The sequence below is a fragment of the Pongo pygmaeus genome, chromosome 8 (assembly GCF_028885625.2).
Source record: "Pongo pygmaeus isolate AG05252 chromosome 8, NHGRI_mPonPyg2-v2.0_pri, whole genome shotgun sequence".
Classification (NCBI taxonomy): Eukaryota; Metazoa; Chordata; class Mammalia; order Primates; family Hominidae; genus Pongo; species Pongo pygmaeus.
This window is the reverse complement of record NC_072381.2, coordinates 102,922,994-102,945,078: the sequence shown is the minus strand read 5'-3', so window position 1 is coordinate 102,945,078 and position 22,085 is coordinate 102,922,994. Positions and strand designations below refer to the sequence as shown.

Sequence of the window (22,085 nt, the reverse complement as noted above, 5' to 3'; positions counted from 1 at the left end):
TGTAAAATCTCAGTGTCTAGACACAGTAGGTGCTCAGTACATTATTATTTGTGAGAAAGGGAAGGAAGATAGAGTCCTTGCCCTCAAGCTGAAGGCATGTGGCTTTCTGAGGCAGTAGGAGAAAAAAAAGCAAAATGAGCTCAAAACTCCGTAATAGTTCACCAATTAACTGAGGCAGGCTGCAGGCTCAGCAAAGGCTTTATTTTTTTTTTCTTATTTTTTTTTTCAACCAGAATGCTCAAGTATCAAGCAAAGGCTTTAAGTGGGTCATGTGCTATGAGCTGACTCTTAAAGAAAGAATAATTAGATTGCTGGAAAAAAAGGAGACAGGAAAAAAATGTTACACCAAGCAGGAGTTACCTGAGTAAAAGAGGAAGGCTAGGGCATATAGGGAACAGAGAGCAACCTTCTTGATTTGAGGGGAAGCAGAGTTAAACTGGGTTACCAAGAGCCTGGACAGTAGAACAGAAGGAGACCAGCCTGGGCAACATGGTGAAAACCCGTCTCTACTAAAAATACAAAAATTAGCCAGGCTTGGTGGCACATGCCTGTAATCCCAGCTACTCGGGAGGCTGAGGCAGGAGAATTGCTTGAACCTGGGAGGAGGAGGTTGCAGTGAGCAGAGATTGTGCCACTGCACTCCAGCCTGGGCAACAAGAGCGAAACTCCATCTGAAAAAATAATAATAATAATAAATCCATGGAATACTGTTTCAGTTAAAATTTATACAAACAAGCCTGGCACGATGGCTCACGCCTGTAATCCTAGCACTCTGGGAGGCTGAGGCAGGTGGATCACCTGAGGTCAGGAGTTCAAGACCAGCCTGGCCAACATGGCGAAACCCTGTCTCTACTAAAAATAGAAAAAAAAAAAAATTAGCTGGGCATGGTGGCACACGCCTATGATCCCAGCTACTTGGGAGGCTGAGGCAGGAGACTCACTTGAACCTGGGAGGTGGAGGTTGCAGTGAGCTGAGATCGCACCCCTGCACTCCAGCCTGGGCAACAGAACAAGAATCTCTCTCAAAAAAAAAAATGTATGCAAACACTACCTTCAGAAGTGTAGAATGTACGTCCAGTCTCGGTGGCTCACACCTGTAATCCTAGGGGAGACCAAGGCAGGTGGATCACAAGGTCAGGAGTTCGAGACCAGCCTGGCCAACATGGTGAAACCCCGTCTGTACTACAAGAAATTAGCCGGGCATGGTGGCAGGTGCCTGTAATCCCAGCTACTCCGGAGGCTGGGGCAAGAGAATCACTTGAATCTGGGAGGTGGAGGTTGCAGTGAGCCGAGATCACGCCATTGCACTCCAGCCCAGGCAACAGGGCCAGACTCCGTTTCAAAAAAAAGTGTAAAATGTAATGGTTGGAAGCATGGGCTTGGAAATCAGAGACATTTGAGTTTGAATCCAGTCTCCATGATGATCAGTTGTTTTAGACAAGTTACATACCTCTCTAAGCCTCAGTTCCTTAATCTATAAAATGGGAATAATCATCCCCATGATTACTGAATCAAGAATCAATATAATGTTATGTAAAGCACTTAGCATATAAAGCATGACTCTCTAATAGGAAAAATAAAAATAAAGCACTTAGCATAATGTTTTGTACATAAAGAGCACTCAACATATGGTAGCTTTTTGAAAAAAAATCACTGCTGATGTTATTGTTGAAGTTGTTTTTGTTTTTATGCTTAAAGTCACCAGCAGACTAGAGGTATGGGTTTTCATGAATCATGGCCGGTCACATAGTCACCAATATTTCATAATCATTCTTTCTTGAATCAAATTATTGCCACTGCTAACTAGAAATACCAAATTGAAAGCACTGTTGTTTAATTACATGTATGGGAATGTCTTAAACATTTTTGGCCAAATAAACCATGCTAAACAAAAGTCATACAGATGGTTAAATTGCCCCTTTCAGTTATAATACATGCACTTCCTTTTCCTATCTAGACCTCAATAATCAACCGATGCCTGGCTCTTGTGGCCCAGGGTCTGTAGCCACATAGATAATCTTTTGGTATCATTCATCTCATTTAGCCCATAAGCTTCAAATTATGGTAAAGGAAAGGTCCCAGATTTAGAGTTCTCCCTGGAATTCTGAGTTTTTTCTCCACAGAAACCCCTCAGAGTCTTTTATTTTATCTAAAAAAAATTTTTGGCTGGGCACAGTGGCTCACGCCTGTAATCCCAGCACTTTGGGAGGCCGAAGTGGGCGGATCACGAGGTCAGGAGTTCGAGACCAGCCTGGCCAACATGGTGAAACCCCCTCTCTACTAAAAATACAAAAATTAGCCAGCTCTCTCACTCAGGCTGGAGTGCAGTTGTGTAATCTCAGCTCACCGCAACCTCCGCCTCCCGAGTTCAAGCGATTCTCCTGCCTCAGCCTCCCGAGTAGCGGACCACCACATCCAGCTAATTTTTGTATTTTTCAGTAGAGACGGGGTTTCACCATGTTGGCCAGCATGGTCTCGATCTGTTGACCTCATGATCCACCCACCTCAGCCTCCCAAAGTGCTGGGATTACAGGCATGAGCCACCACACCCGGCCTAGACATTGTATTAAATGCATTACATGGATTAACTCATGGAACCAGCTTTACAGTATCCTGTGATGTTGGAAACCAAGACCCAGGGAGGTAAAGGTAATGTGCCCATGGTCATTCAGCTGGTAAATGGCAGAGCCAGATCCAAATCCAGGCAGACTGTTTCCATGCTCTTAACACTATGTTGATTCTTATTAAACATCCCTATGAAATATGTCTCATATTTACCCCCTTTCTTTCATCTCCACTGATGCCACAGGAAACTTTCAGGATGTGTTAGTTGCATTATTACAACAACTTCTGAGTTTGTTACTTTGCTTCCAATCTCTCACTGGTCATCTCTGAGTGTCACTGCCAGATTAATTTTCATAAAATACTGCTTGTAGTATGTCATTCCCCTGGCCAAGAAACTACATTTTATTTATTTATTTATTTATGTTTTGAGACAGGGTCTCTGTTAACCAGGCTCAAGCAATTCTCTTGCCTTAACCTCCCAAGTGCTAGGACCACAGGCACTTGTCACCACACTCAGCTAATTATAAAGGCAATAAGAGTAGCAATCATGGCTTTTCAAGCCTGACAGAACCTAGCATCATGCTGTACTCACATTGTTTAAGAAATAAACATATGGATACACGGATTGATGTGCATGGTATTTGGGAAGATTTGCTCCAATCTTGGCACTATATTTTATTTATTTATTTATCTAGTGAACCAGAAATAAAATTCGAAGCCCCCCAACCAAATGAATGGGCTCCTCTTCTGGGCCAAGGGCATTCCTAAATTAACCTGAAAAACTAGTTGAGGCCATGATGAGAAGTGGGAGTCAGACATGCCTCATTGTTTTCTCCTGCTTTTGGAATTCAGGACCAGCATTTAACATTAAAGCAGAGATCTTAAGGTTGACACAACAGACTCTTCGTAGCGATGATACCAACATTGATAGATAGCAGGCCCCATCTGTCATGATAGCAGGCAAAGGTGTCTTTTGTGGTGAAAATCTACATTCTGTAGAAAGTCCCCTTCCCTTTCCAGGTCTTTTTCCTGATCCAGGGGAGAACTAACTAAGAGTCTGATACCTTTTTAAATCTGATAATAAACACTGGCCAGGCATGGTGGCTGACACGTGTAATCCTAGCACTTTGGGAGGCAGAGATGGGAGGATCACTTGAGCCCAGGAGTTCAATATCAGCCTGGGCAACATGACGAAACACCATCTCTACAAAAAATACAAAAATAAGCCAGGCATAGTGGAATGAACCAGTAGTCTCACCTACTTAGGAGGCTGAGGTGGGAGGATCACTTGAGCCTGGGAGGTCAAGGCTGCAGTAAGCCATGATCCAGCTACTGCACTCCAGACTGGGTGACAGAGGGAGACCCTGTCTCAAAACAAAACAAAAAATAAAGAAACATTTACAATCTATGCTCTCTGGAGCCTGCTACCTGTAGCCATAATAAAAACCTTGATTTCCACAATTCCTTGTGTGTGTGTGTGTGTGTGTGTGTGTGCATATCTTAGTAACAATTCCTTAACTTAACCCAGACATTCCCTTCTGTGGGTTCCAGGTCTTCAAACTCTTTCAACCAGTTGTCAATCAGGACATCTTTGAATCCACCTACATCCTGGAACTTGCCACCCCCACCCCCACTTTCGGGACCAAGCCAATGTACATTTCACATGTATTGATTGATGTCTTATGTCTCCCTAAAATGTATAAAATCAAGCGGTGTCCCGACTATTTTGGACACACATTCTTAGGACCTTCTAAACCTGTGTCATGGGCATGTCCTTAACATTGGCAAAATAAACTTCTAAATGGATTGAGACCTGTCTCAGATACTTTTTGGTTTGCAATTTATTTATTTGAGACAGGGTCTTGCTAGGTCGCCCAGGCTGGGGTACAGTGGCAGAATCATGGCTTACTGCAGCCTCAACCTCCTGGGCTCAAGGGATCCTCCCACCTCAGCCTCCTGAGTAGCTGTGACTACAGGCACCCACCACTAGGCTGGGTAATTCTTTTCTTCTGTAGATACGGAGTCTCCCTGCGTTGCCCAGGCTGATCTAGAACTCCTGGGCTCAAGCCTCGGCCTCCCGAAGTGCTGGGATTGCAGATGTGAGCCACTGTGCCTGGCCAGGTACTATATTTTAAACAAAAAGGATCTAGGTAATGACAAGGACAGCACAAATTCCTATAATGAATGCAAAAGTGTCTTGATATCACAATGTCTAGCACAGAGTTATTGGAAGCTATCCTGCCCAGCGCGTTACAATTTACAAAGCTGCTTCTCTGAAGCTGGATTTAGGATCTGCCTTGAACTCCGCGGCAGGGCCCTTGACATCAGTGGGGACTGGAGCAAGATCAGAGCCGCTCGCGTTGATGGTCACTGTTGCTTCGGGCGCAGGTTTGGTTTTCTTTGGGGTTGCCATTTCAACTAGACGGCCTCTGGGTAGGCCAGATCTGGATCCTCTGTCTTTATCTGCGTTGCAGAGGTGGGACCACCCCTCTTTCACATAGTCAGCTCCGGTTCGCAAACACTCGGCCCCGCACAAAGATGGCGTGGAGGCGGGCTGGGCCAATGCGGAGTGGCGTTGCTCCCGGTTGCCTAGGTAACAGCCAATGGGCAGCGGGAATTGTACCCCGTGCGGTCGCCCAGGATGGCGGCGTCAAGTGGGGCAATCGCTGGTGCAGGTGGCGGAGAGCAAGGTGGCAGCCGGGAGCTCATCAGAGGAAAAGTCCGAGGCGCTGGAGCCCTGCGTCCAGGCGTGACGGTCATCCCGAAAGGCCGGCCCCAGGTTGGCTGGAGGTGCAGGAGGGAGGGGGCCGGGAAAGAGTGTGATCGGTCAGGTGGGCACTGAGGAACGGAGCATGAGATGACCCGGCTCGGGGGCGCGGCTCCACCTCGGATACGCTGACCTGAGGGCGGTTGCCTGTGGGGGACCCAAACCTGAACACTTAGTCTCCACCGCGGGGGTCGAGGCCAGGGAGAGCTGACTGGACTGGGGTTAGCGAGCAGAGGGTGGAGGGTTGCATCAGGGGAATTGGCAGACCTGTGTGAGCGTTAGACCCTGCCGGGCGGGAGAGCGGACCCAGATAGCAGGAAGGAACGCGGCTGGAAGGTGAAAGTGGGGTGCGAGAAGGTGTTGCCTTGTTGTGGTCTAGGGCTTTGTTTTCCCTGGGCCCGCCTTTATCTCACTGGTAGAGAGAACTCCCACATATGGAAACCTGGGGAATGGGATGCTTCATTTAGTTGATGGGTGGTATCCCTGCAGTCTAGCATCTCTGAACTGCTTAGGTACAAGCAGGAATAACTGCTATATCGGAGTCTAGCCCTGGCATTCCCTTTCCCGTGAAATAGGATAGTATTCTGGCAGTATTACTCCCTAGTCCCAATCACCCCCAGGTCATCATCGCCTTTAAATAAAAAAAAAAAAAAAAATTTTTTGGCGCCAGTATTTTCTTCCCACTTTCTTCAATCTAACCATCCCACAGTCTTCCTAAACGAACCCTTCATATAGCAACGATACATTTCTTTACTTTTCACATGAGGAAAGAGGAGGTTAGACTTATGATGAAAGACAGTTATTTCGAGCTCCTTTTAAAACACTTAAAAAAAAATATTTAGGCCGGGCGCGGTGACTCACGCCTGTAATCCCAACACTTTGGGAGGCCGAGGCGGGTGGATCACGAGGTCAGGAGTTCAAAACTAGCTTGGCCAAGATGATGAAACCTCGTCTCTTACTAAAAATACAAAAATTAGCCAAGCATGGTGGCATGCGCCTGTAATCCCAGCTACCCAGGAGGCTGAGGCAGGAGAATCGCTTGAACCTGGGAGGCGGCGGTTGCAGTGAGCCGAGATCCTGCCACTGCACTCCAGCATGCGGGACAGAGCAAGACTCCGTCTCAAAAAAAAAAAAAAAAAAAAAAAGGAGTATTATTTGACTTTTTGTTCTAGGTTCCTAACAAGGCTAATCTTTGTTCTTCAAAGCCTTCATTTTCTTCTCTTTAGGATTCTAAAAGCTTATGAACTGCTTTCTTTATTACTGAAATAATTTGACAAGACTATTGTACCCTGGGAAGGGTGGTTTTGGGGGGACATGTAGGTAGTTAGGGTGGCTGCCTCCAACCAATATTCTCTAACTGGATCTCCCCCACCGCCCCAACCTTTTGTTTTGTTTTTCTTTTCTTTTTTTTGAGACAAGGTCTGGCTCTGTTGCTCAGGCTGGAGTGCAGGTGTGGTGCAGTCACTGCTCACCCTGGCAGCCTCAAATTGTGGGCTCAAGCAATCCTCCTGCCTCAGCCTCCTGAGTAGCTGGGACTACAGGCATGCACCACCACATCCAGCAGATTTTTGTATTGTTTTGTAGAGATGAGGTCTCACTACGTTTCCCAGCTTGGTATTGAACTCCTGGGCTCAAGTGATCTTCTTGCTTCAGCCTCCCAACGTGCGGGGATTACAGGAGTGAGCCATCATGCCCAGCCCTTTTCCTCTTTATGTCAGTTTTTTTTTTTTTTAATCCTTTTAAATTGTACACAGTTTACTGTGAATACAAAAATGTTGTTTAATACGTTGATTTCTTAAAATTAGAACAAGATAAAAAGAACAGAAACAAAAATTCTCGTTATTGTCTCAGAGTTCTGTTTGGAGATAAGAAAATAATAATAATAAAAAAGAAATGTTTGGGGCAGAAGAAAATGAAGATGGCAGGAATATGGTATATAGTGCAGACTAATAGTGTATTGGTTTACAGGGACAGAATAGTAATTTTCTTTTATGTAAATGTTTGGACTGATCCTTTGCAACCCATCTATCAGGAGTGCAGAAAGGGTTAGTGTCTATTTAGAAGTGTGAATCATCTTGGTTTGTGACTGGATTCCATGGGTGTGTCTGTAGCCAAAACCCCTAAGCCATATATTCTCTTTAAAAATATGATTTGGATAACTGATACAAATACTGATTTGCATCCCTTGTTAAAGTATTGGGCCAGACGTGGTGGCTCACACCTGTAATCCTAGCAGTTTGGAAGGCTGAAACAGGCAGATCACTTGAGCCCAGGAGTTCAAAACCAGCATGGGCAACATGGTGAAACCCTGTCTCTACCAAAAAATGCAAAAATTAGCTGGGTGTGGTGGCATGCTCCTAAGGAGCTAATTTTTTTTTGTATTTTTAGTGGAGGCTAAGGTGGGAGGATGGCTTGAGCCCAGGTGGCAGAGGTTGCAGTGGCTGAGATAACACCACTGCACTCCAGCTTGGATGACAGAGCCAGACTCTGCCTCAAAAAAAAAAAAAGTGTTGGGCTTTCAGTCTTCATCAGCACTGACTATACTTTGTTAAATTAGATTTGTCTCAATGACCATGGTTACTGGTGAAATTCCTTTTTAGGTCAGTAGCTGTAAAGCTATTCATTAGCATGGTTAATTATAAAAGTCATAAAATCCAGACACTGTCCCAAATAGTGACAATATCAACTATTTGGGCACATGTGACAGTTTCTAGCCAAATGTATTCAACCATGGCCTGAGACTCATGGATTCTACACGCATTCCCTCTCATTAGCACTTCTGACTGTGGTCTTGGCAATGGACATCATTTTGGCAAGCATCTGCTGAAGGGAATTTGCTATATGTCCCTAAGTCAAAATGGAATGGAAGTTTGTAGTATGTACTGTTGAAAACCAATGGGAGAGGATGGTGGGAGGGTTAGGTTGAAACATGATATTCCAGTTATTATTGCTGTATAACAAAGTACCCCAGAATTTAGCAGCTTAAAACACCCATATGGTGGCCGGGCGTGGTGGCTCACGCCTGTAATCCCAGCACTTTGGAAGGTTGAGGCGGGTGGATCACGAGATCAGGAGATCAAGACCATCCTAGCTAACACAGTGAAACCCCATCTCTACTAAAATACAAAAAATTAGCCGGGGCCGGGCGCAGTGGCTCACGCCTGTAATCCCAGCACTTTGGGAGGCCTAGGCGGGCAGATCACAAGGTCAGGAGATCGAGACCATCCTGGCTAACATGGTGAAACCCCGTCTCCACTAAAAATACAAAAAAAAATTAGCTGGGCGTGGTGGCGGGCGCCTGCAGTCCCAGCTACTGGGGAGGCTGAGGCAGGAGAATGGCGAGAACCTGGGAGGCGGAGCTTGCAGTGAGCCGAGATTGCGCCACTGAACTCCAGCCTGGGAGACAGCGAGACTCCGTCTCAAAAAAAAAAAAAAAAAAAAAAAATTAACTGGGCGTGGTGGCGAGCACCTGTAGTCCCAGCTACTCGGGAGGCTAAGGCAGGAGAATTGCTTGAACCCGGGAGGCGGAGCTTGCAGTGAGCCGAGATCACACCACTGTACTCCAGCCAGGGTGACAGAGCGAGACTCTGTCTCAAAAAACAAAACAAACAAACAAAAAAAACACCCATATGATGCTCATGGATTCTGTGGGTGAGGGAATTTGGACCTGGCACCATGGGGAGGCCTCTCTCTGCTCCCTGATATGGGATGGAATGCAAATTCAATGGCTGAGGGCTGGAATCATCTGAAGGCTCCTTCACTGATGCCTGGTACGTGGGATAGGATGATTCAAAGGTAAGGGCAGCCAACTGGAGCACCAATATATGGCTTTTCTGTGTGGCTTGGCTTTCAGTGTTAGCCTCTGGGTAGTCATGCTTTTTATGTGGTGGCTTAGGTCTCCAAGTGTGAGTGTATCAGTGACAAGATGGAAGTTGCATCATCTTGTATGATCTAATCTCAGAACACACCACCATTTTATTTTGAGACGGAGTTTCACTCTTGCTGCCCAGGCTGGAGTGCAATGGTGCGATCTTGGCTCACTGCAACCTCCGCCTCCTGCGTTAAGCAATTCTCCTGCCTCAGCCTCCCAAGTAGCTGGGATTACAGGCATGGGCCACCACACCCAGCTAATTTTGTATTTTTAGTAGAGACGGGGTTTCTCCATGTTGATCAGGCTGGTCTTGAACTTCTGACCTCAGGTGATCCGTCCGCCTCGGCCTCCCAAAGTGCTAGGATTACAGGCGTGAGCCACCATGCCCGGCCCACACCATCATTTTCATTGTGTTCTTTTGGTCCAAGCAGTCACAAGCCTACTCAGATTCAAGGGAGGTAGATTTCACCTTTTAATGGATCAATGGCCAGATCAAATTGTAGACAAACATATTAGACAGAAGATACTGTTGCAAACATCTTGGAAATACAGTCCACCACATTTGGTAATAAGAAAGTAACCTTTTCGGTTTCATTGGCTTCCTTAAAATATTTAGGGTATAATCCCCAAGAGCTAACAGCATACTAAAAAAGTGGTTAGGGGCTGAGCATGGTGGCTTATGCCTATAATCCCAGCACTTTGGGAGTCCAAGGCAGGCAGATCACATGAGGCCAGAAGTTTGAGACCAGCCTGGCCAACATAGTGAAACCCCATCTCTACTAAAAATATGAAAATTAGCTGGCTGTGCTGGCATGCCTGTAATCCCAGCTACTCAGGAGGCTGAGGCACGAGAATCTCTTGCGCCTGGGAGGTGGAGATTGCAGTGAGCCAAGATCACGCCATTAGACTCCAGCCTGGGTGACACAGTGAGACTCTGTCTCAAAAAAAAAAAAAGAAAAAAAAAGTGGTTAGGTGTACAACTTGAGAACTAGTACTTTGTCCGTAAATAACCCTCAAACTGGAGAAATGTTCCCTTCTTTCAGCAATCTTCTACTGTTCCTTCTGGAACAAGGTAGAATGCCATTCTTTGGAAGTTTCATGTAGTCTTGAGAAAAAGTAAATAAATACAAGGCAGTACTTTCCCTGAGTCCCTGTGCAGTCAATATGACTCCTCAAATCCCACTGCAATAACTCCTTCCAAATTTTGAGTGAAAACAAATTGGTTAACTGCTGCCAGACATCTAAAGGAAATGCTCTTATAATCTTTTTGTATAAATAGTGATTTTGTCTTTAGGTTTTAGAATGGTTGTTTAATTATAAGATTTAGTAGAAGATACAGCCCTTCAGATTCTAACTGATGTGTTTTGAAGGAATGAAACTTCAACCATAAGCTGACTTTTAGTGCTGTGACTTAGTTCTGGGAAGAGCTGAGGATTGCATGATCAAAATGCCCATCTGTACTGGAAAGCGTTTTCTTCTGCTATTCTGATGGAAAACTACTTCTCATGCTCTCATTAATGTCATATTTACAATGGAGTCATTGTAAATATGGCCTCTACCCCAGCACACTCTGATGCTGGGCTGGTGATAAGAGGCTTGTGAGCCTGAAATTGGATGCTGACCTTGTGGGACATTGATAGGACAGAGATGACATGGCAAGTACCAGCATCACATCTCAGAAAATAGCTCCCAGAGGTTTGGAGGGAGTTTACTACAAGAAGATAATGGTCCTTGCGTCGGATATCTTCTGTGTGAGAGATACTGGAAATGGAATGCTTGATTGATAACTGAAGAAGAGAGAAAGTCCTATGGGAGTTGCCCCCAAACATCTCTAGAAGAGTCTCCACAAGGTTGCCCTTCATTTAGGCGAGAAATGAATCTTTTCTCTTATTTGGGTGAGAGCACAGGAATTGTTAAAACTCATCTGTCCTCATGGCTGGGACAGAGCCAGGGCATAGAAGATGTCTTTGAGCCCTGCTCTGGTCAGGCCTAGCTGTTTTCACATCAGACCATTTCTGGGCTTTTGGTGTCTGTATCAAAAATCATTATGTTCTGGCTGGGCACGGTAGCTCACGCCCATAATCCAGCACTTTGGGAGGCCGAGGCGGGAAGATCACATGAGGCCAGGAGTTCAAGACCAGTCTGGCCAACATGGTGAAACCCTGTCTCTACTAAAAATACAAAAAGTAGCTAGGCGTGGTGGCACACACCTGTAATCCCAGCTACTCAGGAGGCTGAAGCATGAGACTCGCTTGAACCCAGGAAACAAAGGTTACAGTGAGCTGAGATCGAGCCACTGCACTTCAACCTGGGTGACAGAGTGAGAGTGTCTCAAAAAAAAAAAAAAAAAAGGTGTTCAGGTCCCTCTGCTGAAGCTACTCAGCAAAGTCACCAGCACCAGTCTCCGTTAAACAAACAAACAAAAAAAATCAGGCCGGGCACGGTGACTCATGCCTGTAATCCCAGCACTTTGGGAGGCCAAGGCAGGAGGATCACCTGAGGTCAGGAGTTCAAGACCAGCCTGGCCAACATGGTAAAACCCTGTCTCTACTGCAAATACAAAAATTAGCTGGGTGTGGTGGCAGGGGCCTGTAATCCCAGCTACTTGGGAGGCTGGGGCAAGAGAATCGCTTGAACCTGGGAGGCAGAAGTTACAGTGAGCTGAGACTACACCATTGCACTCCAGCCTGGGCCACGGGAACGAAACTCTGTCTAAAAAAGAAAAAAAGCTGGGCACAGTGGCTCATGCCTGTAATCCCAGCACTTTGGAAGGCTGAGATGGGTGGCTCACCTGAGGTCAGGAGTTCGAGACCAGCCTGGCCAACATGGTGAAGCCCTGTCTCTACTAAAAATACAAAAATTAGCCAGCATGGTGACGGTCGCCTGAAATCCCAGCTATTCAAGAGGCTGAGGCAGGAGAATTACTTGAACTCGGGAGGTGGAGGTTGCAGTGAGCCGAGATTGCGCCACTGCACTCCAGTCTGGGCCACAGAGCAAGACTCCATTTCAAAAAAAAAAGAGAGAGAATGAGCATCAGAACATAATAATAATAATAATAATTATTATTATTATTGTTATTATTTTTGAGTCAGAGTCTTGCTCTGTCACCCTGGCTGGAGACCAGTGGCATGATCTTGGCTCACTGCAACCTCCGCCTCCCAGGTTCAAGTGATTCTCCTGTCTCAGCCTCTCGAGTAGCTGGGACTACAGGCATATGCCACCACGTCTGGCTAATTTTTGTGTTTTTAGTAGAGACAGGGCTTCACCATGTTGGCCAGGCTGGTCTCGAACTCCTGACCTCAGGTGATCCACCCATCTTAGCCTCCCAAAGTGCTGGGATTACAGGCGTGAGCCACTGCGCCCAGCCCGCTTGATCTCTTAAAAAAAAAAAAAATGATGAGGCTGAGTGTGGTGGCTTCTGCTTATAATCCTAGCAGTTTGGGAGGCCAAGGCCAGAGATTGCTTGAGGCTAGGAGTTTGAGATTAGCAACATAGTGGGACACGGTCTCTACAAAAAAGTTAGTTGGGCATGGTGGTGTGTGCCTATAGTCCTAGCTACTCAGGAGACTGGGGCAGGAGGGTTGCTTGAGCCCACAAGTTCAGGGTTGCAGTGAGTTATGATCAAGCGATTGCATACCAGCATGGGCAACAGAGCGACACACTGTCTCCTTCAAAAACAAAAAATCGTTATGACATGAGGCCAAAATAAAAATATCCTGTAGGATGTTGATAAAGAGTGGATGGGTGGCAACTATAGTTTGTTTTTCCTCTACTTAGTATTCAGCTCTTTAGTCAAAATTGCTGAGATTTTCTTTTTCAAAGTGTTGTTTGAATTACACTGGTAGCAGTGTTTACTGAGGAAAGACCTAGAGAAGTTTTCATTACAGTAAGAATATGTGTGAGTTTAAGTGTAAAACTTTGAAAGAGGAAAATAAACTAACATTTAGTGGATGGGCCCTGGCAGTGTTCTAGGTACTTACGTGTGTGTCATTTTCTTTCTTTTATTTTTCTTTTCTGTCACCCACTGACTCTCAGATATTTAATTTAATCCACCTGCCAACTCTGTGAAATACATATATTATCTCCACTTGACAGATGAGGAGACTGAGATTTAGAGATACTTAAATACCTTGCCCATGATTATACAGTGAACTTGGATTTGAACTCAAGTCCTCCTATGCTCAGAGTCTACAACACCACCATATTATCCTTGGAGGCCAGATAGGATAGGATGGTATAAGTTAGCAAGTTACTGTAAGAACTTGTGCCAGCAAGGCCAGCTGTCAGAACTCTGATTCTAACTTTCACGCGTTAGTTTCCACATGTTAATGTATGACCTTAGTTAATTTACTTATCCTCTCTGCACCTTAGTTTCCTCATCCCTAAAGTGGAAATAATAATAATACCCACCCCAAAAAGTTGTTGTGAGATGAAATTAGATAATACATTTTAAAAAACACTGATGCTCATGCTGGGTGCGGTGGCTCACGCCTGTAATCTTAGCACTTTGGGAGGCCGAGGCAGGTGGATCACCTGAGGTCAGGAGTTTGAGAACAGCCTGACCAACATGGTGAAACCCCATCTCTACTGAAAATACAAAATTAGCCAGGCGTGGTGGCGCATGCCTGTAATCCCAGCTCCAGCTACTTGGGAGGCTGAGGCGGAGGTTGGAGTGAGCCGAGATTGCGCCATTGCACTCCAGCCTGGGGAAGAATAACAGTGAAACTCCGTCTCAAAAACAAAACAAAACAAAAAACATTGATGCTCACACCAGTAATCCCAGCTACTTGGGAAGCTGATGAGGAAGAATCACTTGAGGCCAGGAGTTCGGGACCAGTCTAGGCACCATAGCGATACCCATCTCAACAAAAAATTTGAAAAGTAGCTGGGTGTGTTGGCACACACCTCTAGTCCCAGCTACTGGAGAGGATGAAGCGGGAGGATCACTTTAGACCAGAAGTTTGAGACTGCAGTGAGCTATAATCACAATCACACTACTGCATTCCAGGCTGGGTAACAGAGTGAGACCCCATCTCTTAAAACAAAACAAATAAACAACACTGATGGAACACAGTAAGAGGTCAGTAAATGTTAGCTTCTGTTATAAAGGTATTTCAGACAGCTTCTCTGGGGTTAGTGCAATTGATTATTAGAGAGGGTTGTACCACCTGAATTGAAATATAAATAATCTAGCACTGTCCACCATGACAATGTGGAGAAAGTAAATTTAACATATTGGTTGTTTTAGTTGAACATTTAAAGCATCACTTTTGCATAAAATATACCAGACCCCTTTTGTGCTATGAAACTATGGAACCCACTCTTTGGAACTCCGTCTTGACTGGATGAGGTTTTGGCTTCCCTGGGACTTGAAGGAAAAGGAAGCTAGCTGTTGGCGCCAAGCCCCCAAGATTTAAGAATCCTGTCTTGCGGCCAGGCACGGTGGCTCATGCCTGTAATCCCAGCACTTTGGGAGGCCAAGGCGGGTGGATCACGAGGTCAGGAGAGTGAGACCATCCTGGCTAACACGGTGAAACTCCATCTCTACTAAAAAATACAAAAAGTTAGTGGGGTGGGGCGTGGTGGTGGGCGCCTGTAGTCCCAGCTACTCGGTAGGCTGAGACAGGAGAATGGCATGAACCCGGGAGGCAGAGCTTGCAGTGAGCCGAGATCGTGGCACTGCACTCCAGCCTGGGCGACAGAGCGAAACTCCATCTCAAAAAAAGAAAAGAAAATAAAAGAATCCCGTCTTGTTTTGAGCTGGGAGCAGTGGCATGCACCTGTAGTTCCAGCTACTCAGAAGGCTAAGAGGGCATTGGAGGATCTCTTGAACCTAGGAGTACAAGTCCAGCCTGGGTAACATAATGAGACCCTGTCTCTAAAAGAAAAAAGAATCCTTTCCTGTTTCTTCACCAGGTCTGGCCCCAGTACTCTGAGGAGAATTTGTCCTTGTCCTATTGGAACTCAGTCAGATGCCTGAGGGTCAGACTCTAAGTTACTTATTAATCAGAGGGGATTTTTTTTTTTTTTTTTGGGACAGGGTCTCGCTCTGTCACCCAGGCTGCAGTGGCACTGTCATGACTTACTGCAGCCTTAGACTCCTGGGCTCAAGCAATTGTCCCTGCTCAGCCTCCCGAAGTGCTGGAATTACAGGCATAAGCCACCATGCTTGGTTGATAGAGGACTTTTCAATAGTGATTTATAGTTCAGAGAACTTTTCACACACAGTATTTCCGTTTATTGTAGCACTAGGCCACAAGCTTTGAAGTAAGGATCTAATGATGTGCTTATTAAAACTGCAGGTTCCCAGGCTCTGACTATACAGATTCTGATTCAGTAAGTCTGAGTTTGGGCCTAGGAATCTGCATTGTCAAAATCACTGGAGAAAACATTGTATTGCTTAGATCTGGAAAAGATGAGGTAGCTAGATGTGGTAGTGTGCGCCTGTAGTCCCAGCTACTCAGGAGACTGAGGTGACGGGATCCCTTGAATCCAGGAGTTTGAGGTTACAGTGAGCTATGATTGTGCCACTGCACTCTAGCCTGGGTGACAGAGCAAGACCCTGTCTCTAAAAAATAAATAAATAAATAAATAAGTAAATGAAAGATGAAGGGATGAATGAAGAGACCTAGGGAATTAAAAAAGAAATAGGGCTTGTATTTTTTAGTCTATCAAATGACGTACTATTTGCCTCTGTTTATATTTAATGATTTTGGGGGGTATCTTAATTCCCTTCTTCTTCTTCTTCTTCCTTTTTTTTTTTTTTTTTTTGAGACAGGGTCTCCCTCTGTCACCCAGGCTGGAGTGTAGTGTAGTGGCGTGATCTTGGCTCACTGCACCTCTCCTTCCTGGGTTCAAGCGATCCTTCCACCTCAGCCTCCCAAGTAGCTGGGACTACAGGACCGCGCCACCACACCCGGCTAATTTTTTGATTTTTTGTAATTTTGGTACAGATGGGGTTTCACCATGTTGCCCAGGCTGGTCTCAAACTCCTGAGCTCAAGTGGTCCGCCAGCCTCAGCCTCCCAAAGTGCTGGGATTATAGGCTTGAGCCACCGTGCAGTTCCCTTCTTATAGGATATCCTTCAATACATCCTTTCACCACTAGTGTGAAGCCATATCTAGCCAGTCCCCAAATGTTACTAATTGTTTTCCTATGATGTATCTGCCCTAGTTGTTCCTGCTGCTCCCACTGTACTGTGGTGTCCCAGACTCATGCCTGAACGTATCAGTTAGCTTTTTCTGGGTAATAACACACCACCAGAAAACACAGTGGCTTGAAACAATAACCATTTATTTATCCTGTGAGTCTGTGGTTGCTAGTTTGGGGCTGGGCTCAGAAGGGCAGTTCTTCTGGTCTTGCCTGAGCAATTTGTTCATCTGTGGCCAGCTGGGACAGGGTCTCACCATCCAGTAGACTAGATTGGGCTCATTTACATGGGGGCAGAACAGGTCCAAGTGTAGCAAGAGGGCAAGCCCAGTGCACAGGTGCTTTGCAGACCTCTGCTAGATCACCTTTGCGAACATTCCATTATCCAGAGCAAGTCACATAGCCAACCCAGATCCAGCAGGTGGAGGAATAAATATACTCTGCCTCTTTTTTTTTTTTAGACAGAGCCTCACTCTGTCGCCCAGGCTGGAATGCAGTGGTGTGATCTTGGCTTACTGCAACCTCTGCCTCCCGAGTTCAAGCAGTTCTTCTGCATCAGTCTCCCAAGTAGCTGGGATTACAAGCACCCGCCACCACGCCCTGCTAATGTTTTGTATCTTTAGTAGAGACAGGATTTCGCCATGCTGGCCAGTCTGGTTCAGGTGATCCACCCGCTCGGCCTCCCAGAGTGCTGGGATTACAGGCATGAGCCACTGCACCAGGCCTCTCTTCAAATTTAAGATTGTGGCTACTACACAGGCTTATTTCCTATTACTCCCCAAATAAACCCTCAACTGTAATGAGACCAGGCTTCTTATTTTGCCATGGAACATCTTGTGTTCACATTGCCCTTAGAGTGTTCCTTGCCCTTTGAGTGTTGGTTCCCCATATTTTCCTTTTTTTTTTTTTTTTTTTTTGTGACAGAGTCTTGTTCCATCACCCAGGCTGGAGTAACAGTGGTGTGATCTCGGCTCACTACAACCTCCACCTCCCGGGTTTAAGTGATTCTCCCACCTCAGCCTCCCGAGTAGCTAGGATTACAGGCTCCTGCCACCACGCCCAGCTAATTTTTGTATTTTTAGTAGAGATGGGGTCTCACCATGTTGGCCAGGCTGGTCTCAAACTACTGACCTCAGGTGATCCCGCCCACCTCGGCCTCCCAAAGTGTTGGGATTACAGGCGTGAGCCACTGCCCCTGGCCTGTTCCCTATGTTTTCTGATTCTGGAATTGCTCTTTGCCTTCTCCACTGCTTGTCTGCTTGTTTTAAATTCTGGCCATCTCATGTCTTTGTTAATGTCTGCCATCCAAGTTGGCACTTAATCACATTATCTCTGGCATAATTCAGTGTTTAAATTGTTAGTCTTATTAACCAGATTATAAACTCATCAAGGGAAGATACTGTATTTTATACATCAACTGAGCACGTAGTAGGTATCAAATAAATATTTGTAGATTAATCCTCCATTTCCATCCCAGGTCATAGAAAATAGGAACTGGCTGAAAACTTTTAAGATAAGCAGGAGGATAAGAGCACTTGGGCAGAGGTGGAGATGATGGTGCTGGTGGTGGTTGGAGATGGGGTATTTTGGTTAAATGCACCTAAGGCAGCGTACACTTACCAGGCTGGTGGCCTTTAGAATGTATCTACAAAATTGCTTTGCAGTCCTTTCCTCCTGCCATTCCATGACACTGGTTCTCCTTTGCTTATTTCCTACAGTTTCATCCTTTTATCCTGTAATCTGTCACCATGACCCTGACAAAAGGTTCCTTCACCTACTCCAGTGGGGAGGAATATCGTGGCGAGTGGAAGGAGGGTGAGAAGGACCCCTGGGGAGTATCCATGATGAACACTTCATTTGCTGGAGGACAAATACATCAGGATATATAGCCAACTTTATGGATCTTCATTTTCAACTCCAGGATTTAATTCCATATAGTGCCTGCCTTTCCTTTATTCCATTTTAGGATTAAATAAAGGAATTTGAAAATGCTATTGTTAATTCAACCTCCAGGAATGAGTTATATCTTTCTTTTTTTCGTTTTTGTTTTTGTTTTGTTTTGTTTTGTTTTTTGAGATGAGGTCTCACTCACTATGTTGCCCAGGCTGGAGTGCAGTGGTGCAATCTCAGCTCACTGCAACCTCTGCACCCTGGGTTCAAGTGATTCTCGTGCCTCAGCCTCCCAAGTAGCTGGGATTACAGGCGCCTGCCACCACATCTGGCTAATTTTTGTATTTTTAGTAGAGACGGGGTTTCACCATGTTGGCCAGGCTGGTCTCGAACTCCTGACCTCAGGTGATCTGCCCACCTCGGCCTCCCAAAGTGCTGGGATTACAGGCATCAGCCACCATGCCCAGCCCATGCCAGCCTCTCTTCTAAGCATTTTGTATTTATCATCTTATTTAATCCTCATGACAACCTTATGAGGTAGGCACATACTATTACTATTCCCATTTAACAGATGGGGAAATTGAGGCAAGGGGAAGCTGAGTAACTTACTCAAGATCACAGAACTCTAAGTGGTAGAACAAGAAGGCAAACACAGCAGGCAGCCTGACTCGGTGTCCTCAAAATCTAACTACATTGCCTCTCTGAGGGAAAAAAAAAACAAACCAGTATCCCATTAGCACCTTTTAAGCTACTGGGCAAATCTAACAGCCTGATTAGCAGCACTGGTTTCAGCTTCATTATAGCAACAGGGCTGTGCTTACTCTCTGAACTGACCAGAAAACAGCAAGATGTTGCGGGAGTAACCATGCCTTTCAAACAGAATTCAAGGGAGTTCTTGTGGTGGATACAGCCCACCCAGCAGAGCCTCAGGAAGTCTCTCCTCTAACAGTCCACATTAAAGGGGACACCAGGTATTTGAAAGCCAGGAAGAAAGGCTTGGGATTGAAGGAGCCAAGGTCACATCACACCTGTACAATTTCTCTCAAGGCTCAAGAATTTAGGGCAGGCACAGTGGCTCATGCCTGTAATCTCAGCACTTTGTAATCCCAGCTACTGGGGAGGCTGAGGCAGGAGAATCACTTAAAACCAGGAGGCAGAGGTTACAGTGAGCCAAGATCGCACCACTGTGCTCCAGCCTGGAAGACAGAGCAAGACTCTGTCTCAAAAAAAAAAAAAAGAAGAGAGGCTGGCACATAGTAAAGGCACTATAAATATACATGTTAGCTATTGTTATTTATTTATTTATTTATTTTGAGACGGGGTTTTACTCTCGTTGCCCAAGCTGGAGTGCAATGGCATGATCTCAGCCCACTGCAACCTCCGCCTCCCAGGTTCAAGCGATTCTCCTGCCTCAGCCTCCTGAGTAGCTGGGTTACAGGATCGCGCCACCACCATGCCCGGCTAATTTTTTGTAGTTTTAGTAGAAACGGGGTTTCACCATGTTAGCCAGGCTGATCTTGAACTCTGGACCTCAGGTGATCCGCCCGCCTCCTCAGCCTCCCAAAGTGCTGGGATTACAGGCATGAGTCACTGCGCCCAGCCAGCTATTTTTGTTTGTTTGTTTGTTTGTTTGTTTTTTGAGATGGAGTCTCACTCTGTCGACAGTCTGGAATGCAGTGGCGCGATCTCGGCTCACTGAAACCTCTGCCTCCCGGGTTCAAGTGATTCTCCTGCCTCAGCCTCCTGAGTAGCTGGGACTACAGGCAGGTGCCACTACACCCAGCTAATTTTTGTATTTTTAGTAGAGACGGGGTTTCACCATGTTGGCCAGGCTGGTCTCGATCTCTTGACCTTGTGATCCACCCTCCTCAGCCTCCCAAAATGCTGGGATTACAGGCATGAGCTACCACGCCTGGCCAGCTGTTGTTATTTTCAAGTGCTCTCTTATTCATACTTGGGTAGACCTGCTTTAATCTGTAGTGATAAGATGGGAAGGCCCCAGGAGCCAGGTTTTCCCAGTGCCTGACTCTGGCTAATAATCCTCTACCCTGCTAATGTCACTGCTTCTCTTGTTTTCTTTGTGGGTAGGGTGATGACAGGTAAGGGATGCTACAAGAGTAAGAAGGGACCCTGAAGCTGCCTCCTTCCAACCTGACACCTATCCTTCTCTTTCTTCAGGCCGCAGGCATGGTTTTGGTCAACTGATGTTTGCAGATGGTGGCACCTACCTGGGTCATTTTGAGAATGGGCTCTTTAATGGCTTTGGGGTATTGACCTTCTCAGATGGTTCAAGGTGGGTATGAGGTCATTCCTTTCTTAGCCTTAAATAAGGGAGGGTCTGACATAAAAATGGGATCTGGTAAATATCTGGTCAGTCCTGAGCTTGTCTCACTCCCTGCAGAACACAGATGAGGAATAAGTAGTTCTTTTATTAGTTATTTTTTAAGTGGACCTAAAATTTGAAATGTCAACCAAGTGAGTGACTTTCCACCCCACTCCCATTCACGTCCTATCTTCTTTCCTTGAGATCAGGGCTTCATGTCATATATACTCTCTGCTCCTTGGGAATAGGTGGGGTAGGTGGAGCTATGTGACAGGTGGAATCGGCTTGCTCCTTAGCATCATTAAATAACAGAGATCAGCAGCTGCTCGACTCCATTCATCTGGACAGCTAACTTTCCACTGAAGGCTAACTTCTTGGTGTTTCTGCAGGTATGAGGGGGAGTTTGCCCAGGGCAAGTTTAATGGCGTCGGAGTCTTCATTCGATATGACAACATGACCTTTGAGGGGGAATTTAAAAATGGCAGAGTAGATGGTTTTGGTAAGTTGCAGCCCAGCAGGATGGCTGACTTAGGTGGGCATAATATGGGTGGAAATATACCTGTTTAGTTTTAATCCTGCGGGTGTCCAGCAATCCATAGTGGCCGCCCCTGACACCTATCCATTGAACTCATCAATAGAGTACTCCTCAGTAGAGCCGGGAGTTTTTCTCTTCTTTGGCCTCGACATATCAAGCTCATCTTAGAGACATTAATGCCATTGTCACTCCCATATTTTCTCTGCCCTCCTCAAAGGCCTGCTGACTTTCCCCGATGGTTCTCATGGAATCCCCCGCAATGAAGGTCTCTTTGAGAACAACAAGCTGCTGCGGCGTGAGAAGTGTTCTGCCATTGTTCAGCGGGCCCAGAGCGCCTCCAAGTCAGCCAGAAATCTCACTGCCTGACAGCGCAGTGGGCACCAGTTGACAAGTACTGGGTAAAGCCAGTGCCCCTGTTGTTGACTCGAGGTGAACAAATGAATCAGAGCTGAGATGAGTTGACAATGACAGTGGAGCAGAGGCCTTGTATGTGCCCTGTCACCTGCCATTCCAGAACTGGACCACAGAAAAGTGCTGAGGATGCTGGCCAGCAGACCCTGCAGCAGTCATTGGTGGTTCTGTCTTTCCCTGACCCTTATGTGCTGGAGGACAGAGGAGCCACCTCTTATCACTGGTTGATACTCTGTTCCTAAGACCTCAGGTTACCCAGTGTAGCCTGCTGTGACCCTTCTGCTTCATTTTCTGCCAACAGAACCTTCGTTCTGCTGCTTTTGGGACAGGTGATCCTAGCTCCAGCTTAGGGCCAGTGCTCTGTGCTACTCTGGAGAAATAGGGAAAAGATAGGGGTGGCTCAGTACAGCAGCCCTGTGAAAGTCAAGGCCAGAGCTTTTCTTTTTAAATTTTATTATTATTATTATTATTATTTTATTTTTTATTTTTGAGATGGAGTCTCACTCTCGCCCAGGCTAGAGTGCAGTGGCGTGATCTCAGCTCACTGCAACTTCTGCCTCCCAGGTTCGAGCGA

At 46.0% G+C, this 22,085-nt stretch overlaps 1 protein-coding gene across 3 annotated transcripts; it reads left to right on the top strand.

Annotated features, from left to right (window-relative positions):
* Positions 1 to 4,402: 4,402 nt before the first annotated feature.
* On the top strand, positions 4,403 to 22,014 carry MORN4 (MORN repeat containing 4). Of its 3 annotated transcripts, XM_054435469.2 has the most exons (5): positions 5,297 to 5,344; positions 18,071 to 18,167; positions 20,421 to 20,535; positions 20,955 to 21,064; positions 21,318 to 22,014. In XM_054435469.2, the coding sequence occupies exons 2-5, from the start codon at positions 18,101 to 18,103 to the stop codon at positions 21,464 to 21,466; spliced, it is 441 nt and encodes a 146-aa protein (XP_054291444.1). In that variant the 5' UTR covers positions 5,297 to 5,344; positions 18,071 to 18,100; the 3' UTR covers positions 21,467 to 22,014. The 3 variants fall into 3 exon arrangements, with proteins under 3 accessions (XP_054291443.1, XP_063526120.1, XP_054291444.1); XM_054435468.2 differs by lacking the exon at positions 18,071 to 18,167 and having other exon boundaries at positions 4,403 to 5,344; XM_063670050.1 differs by lacking the exons at positions 18,071 to 18,167; positions 20,955 to 21,064 and having other exon boundaries at positions 4,403 to 5,344.
* The last annotated feature ends 71 nt before the right edge of the window (positions 22,015 to 22,085 follow it).

What these genes read in the sequence shown, in the direction of transcription:
- MORN4 (XM_054435468.2), top strand. Translation starts at nt 5,104, where the DNA reads ATGGCGTGGAGGCGGGCTGGGCCAATGCGGAGTGGCGTTGCTCCCGGT. An exon ending in TCCCGAAAGGCCGGCCCCAG is followed by an intron (nt 5,345 to 20,420) that starts GTTGGCTGGAGG and finishes CTCTTTCTTCAG; the next exon opens with GCCGCAGGCATGGTTTTGGT. An exon ending in ACCTTCTCAGATGGTTCAAG is followed by an intron (nt 20,536 to 20,954) that starts GTGGGTATGAGG and finishes GTGTTTCTGCAG; the next exon opens with GTATGAGGGGGAGTTTGCCC.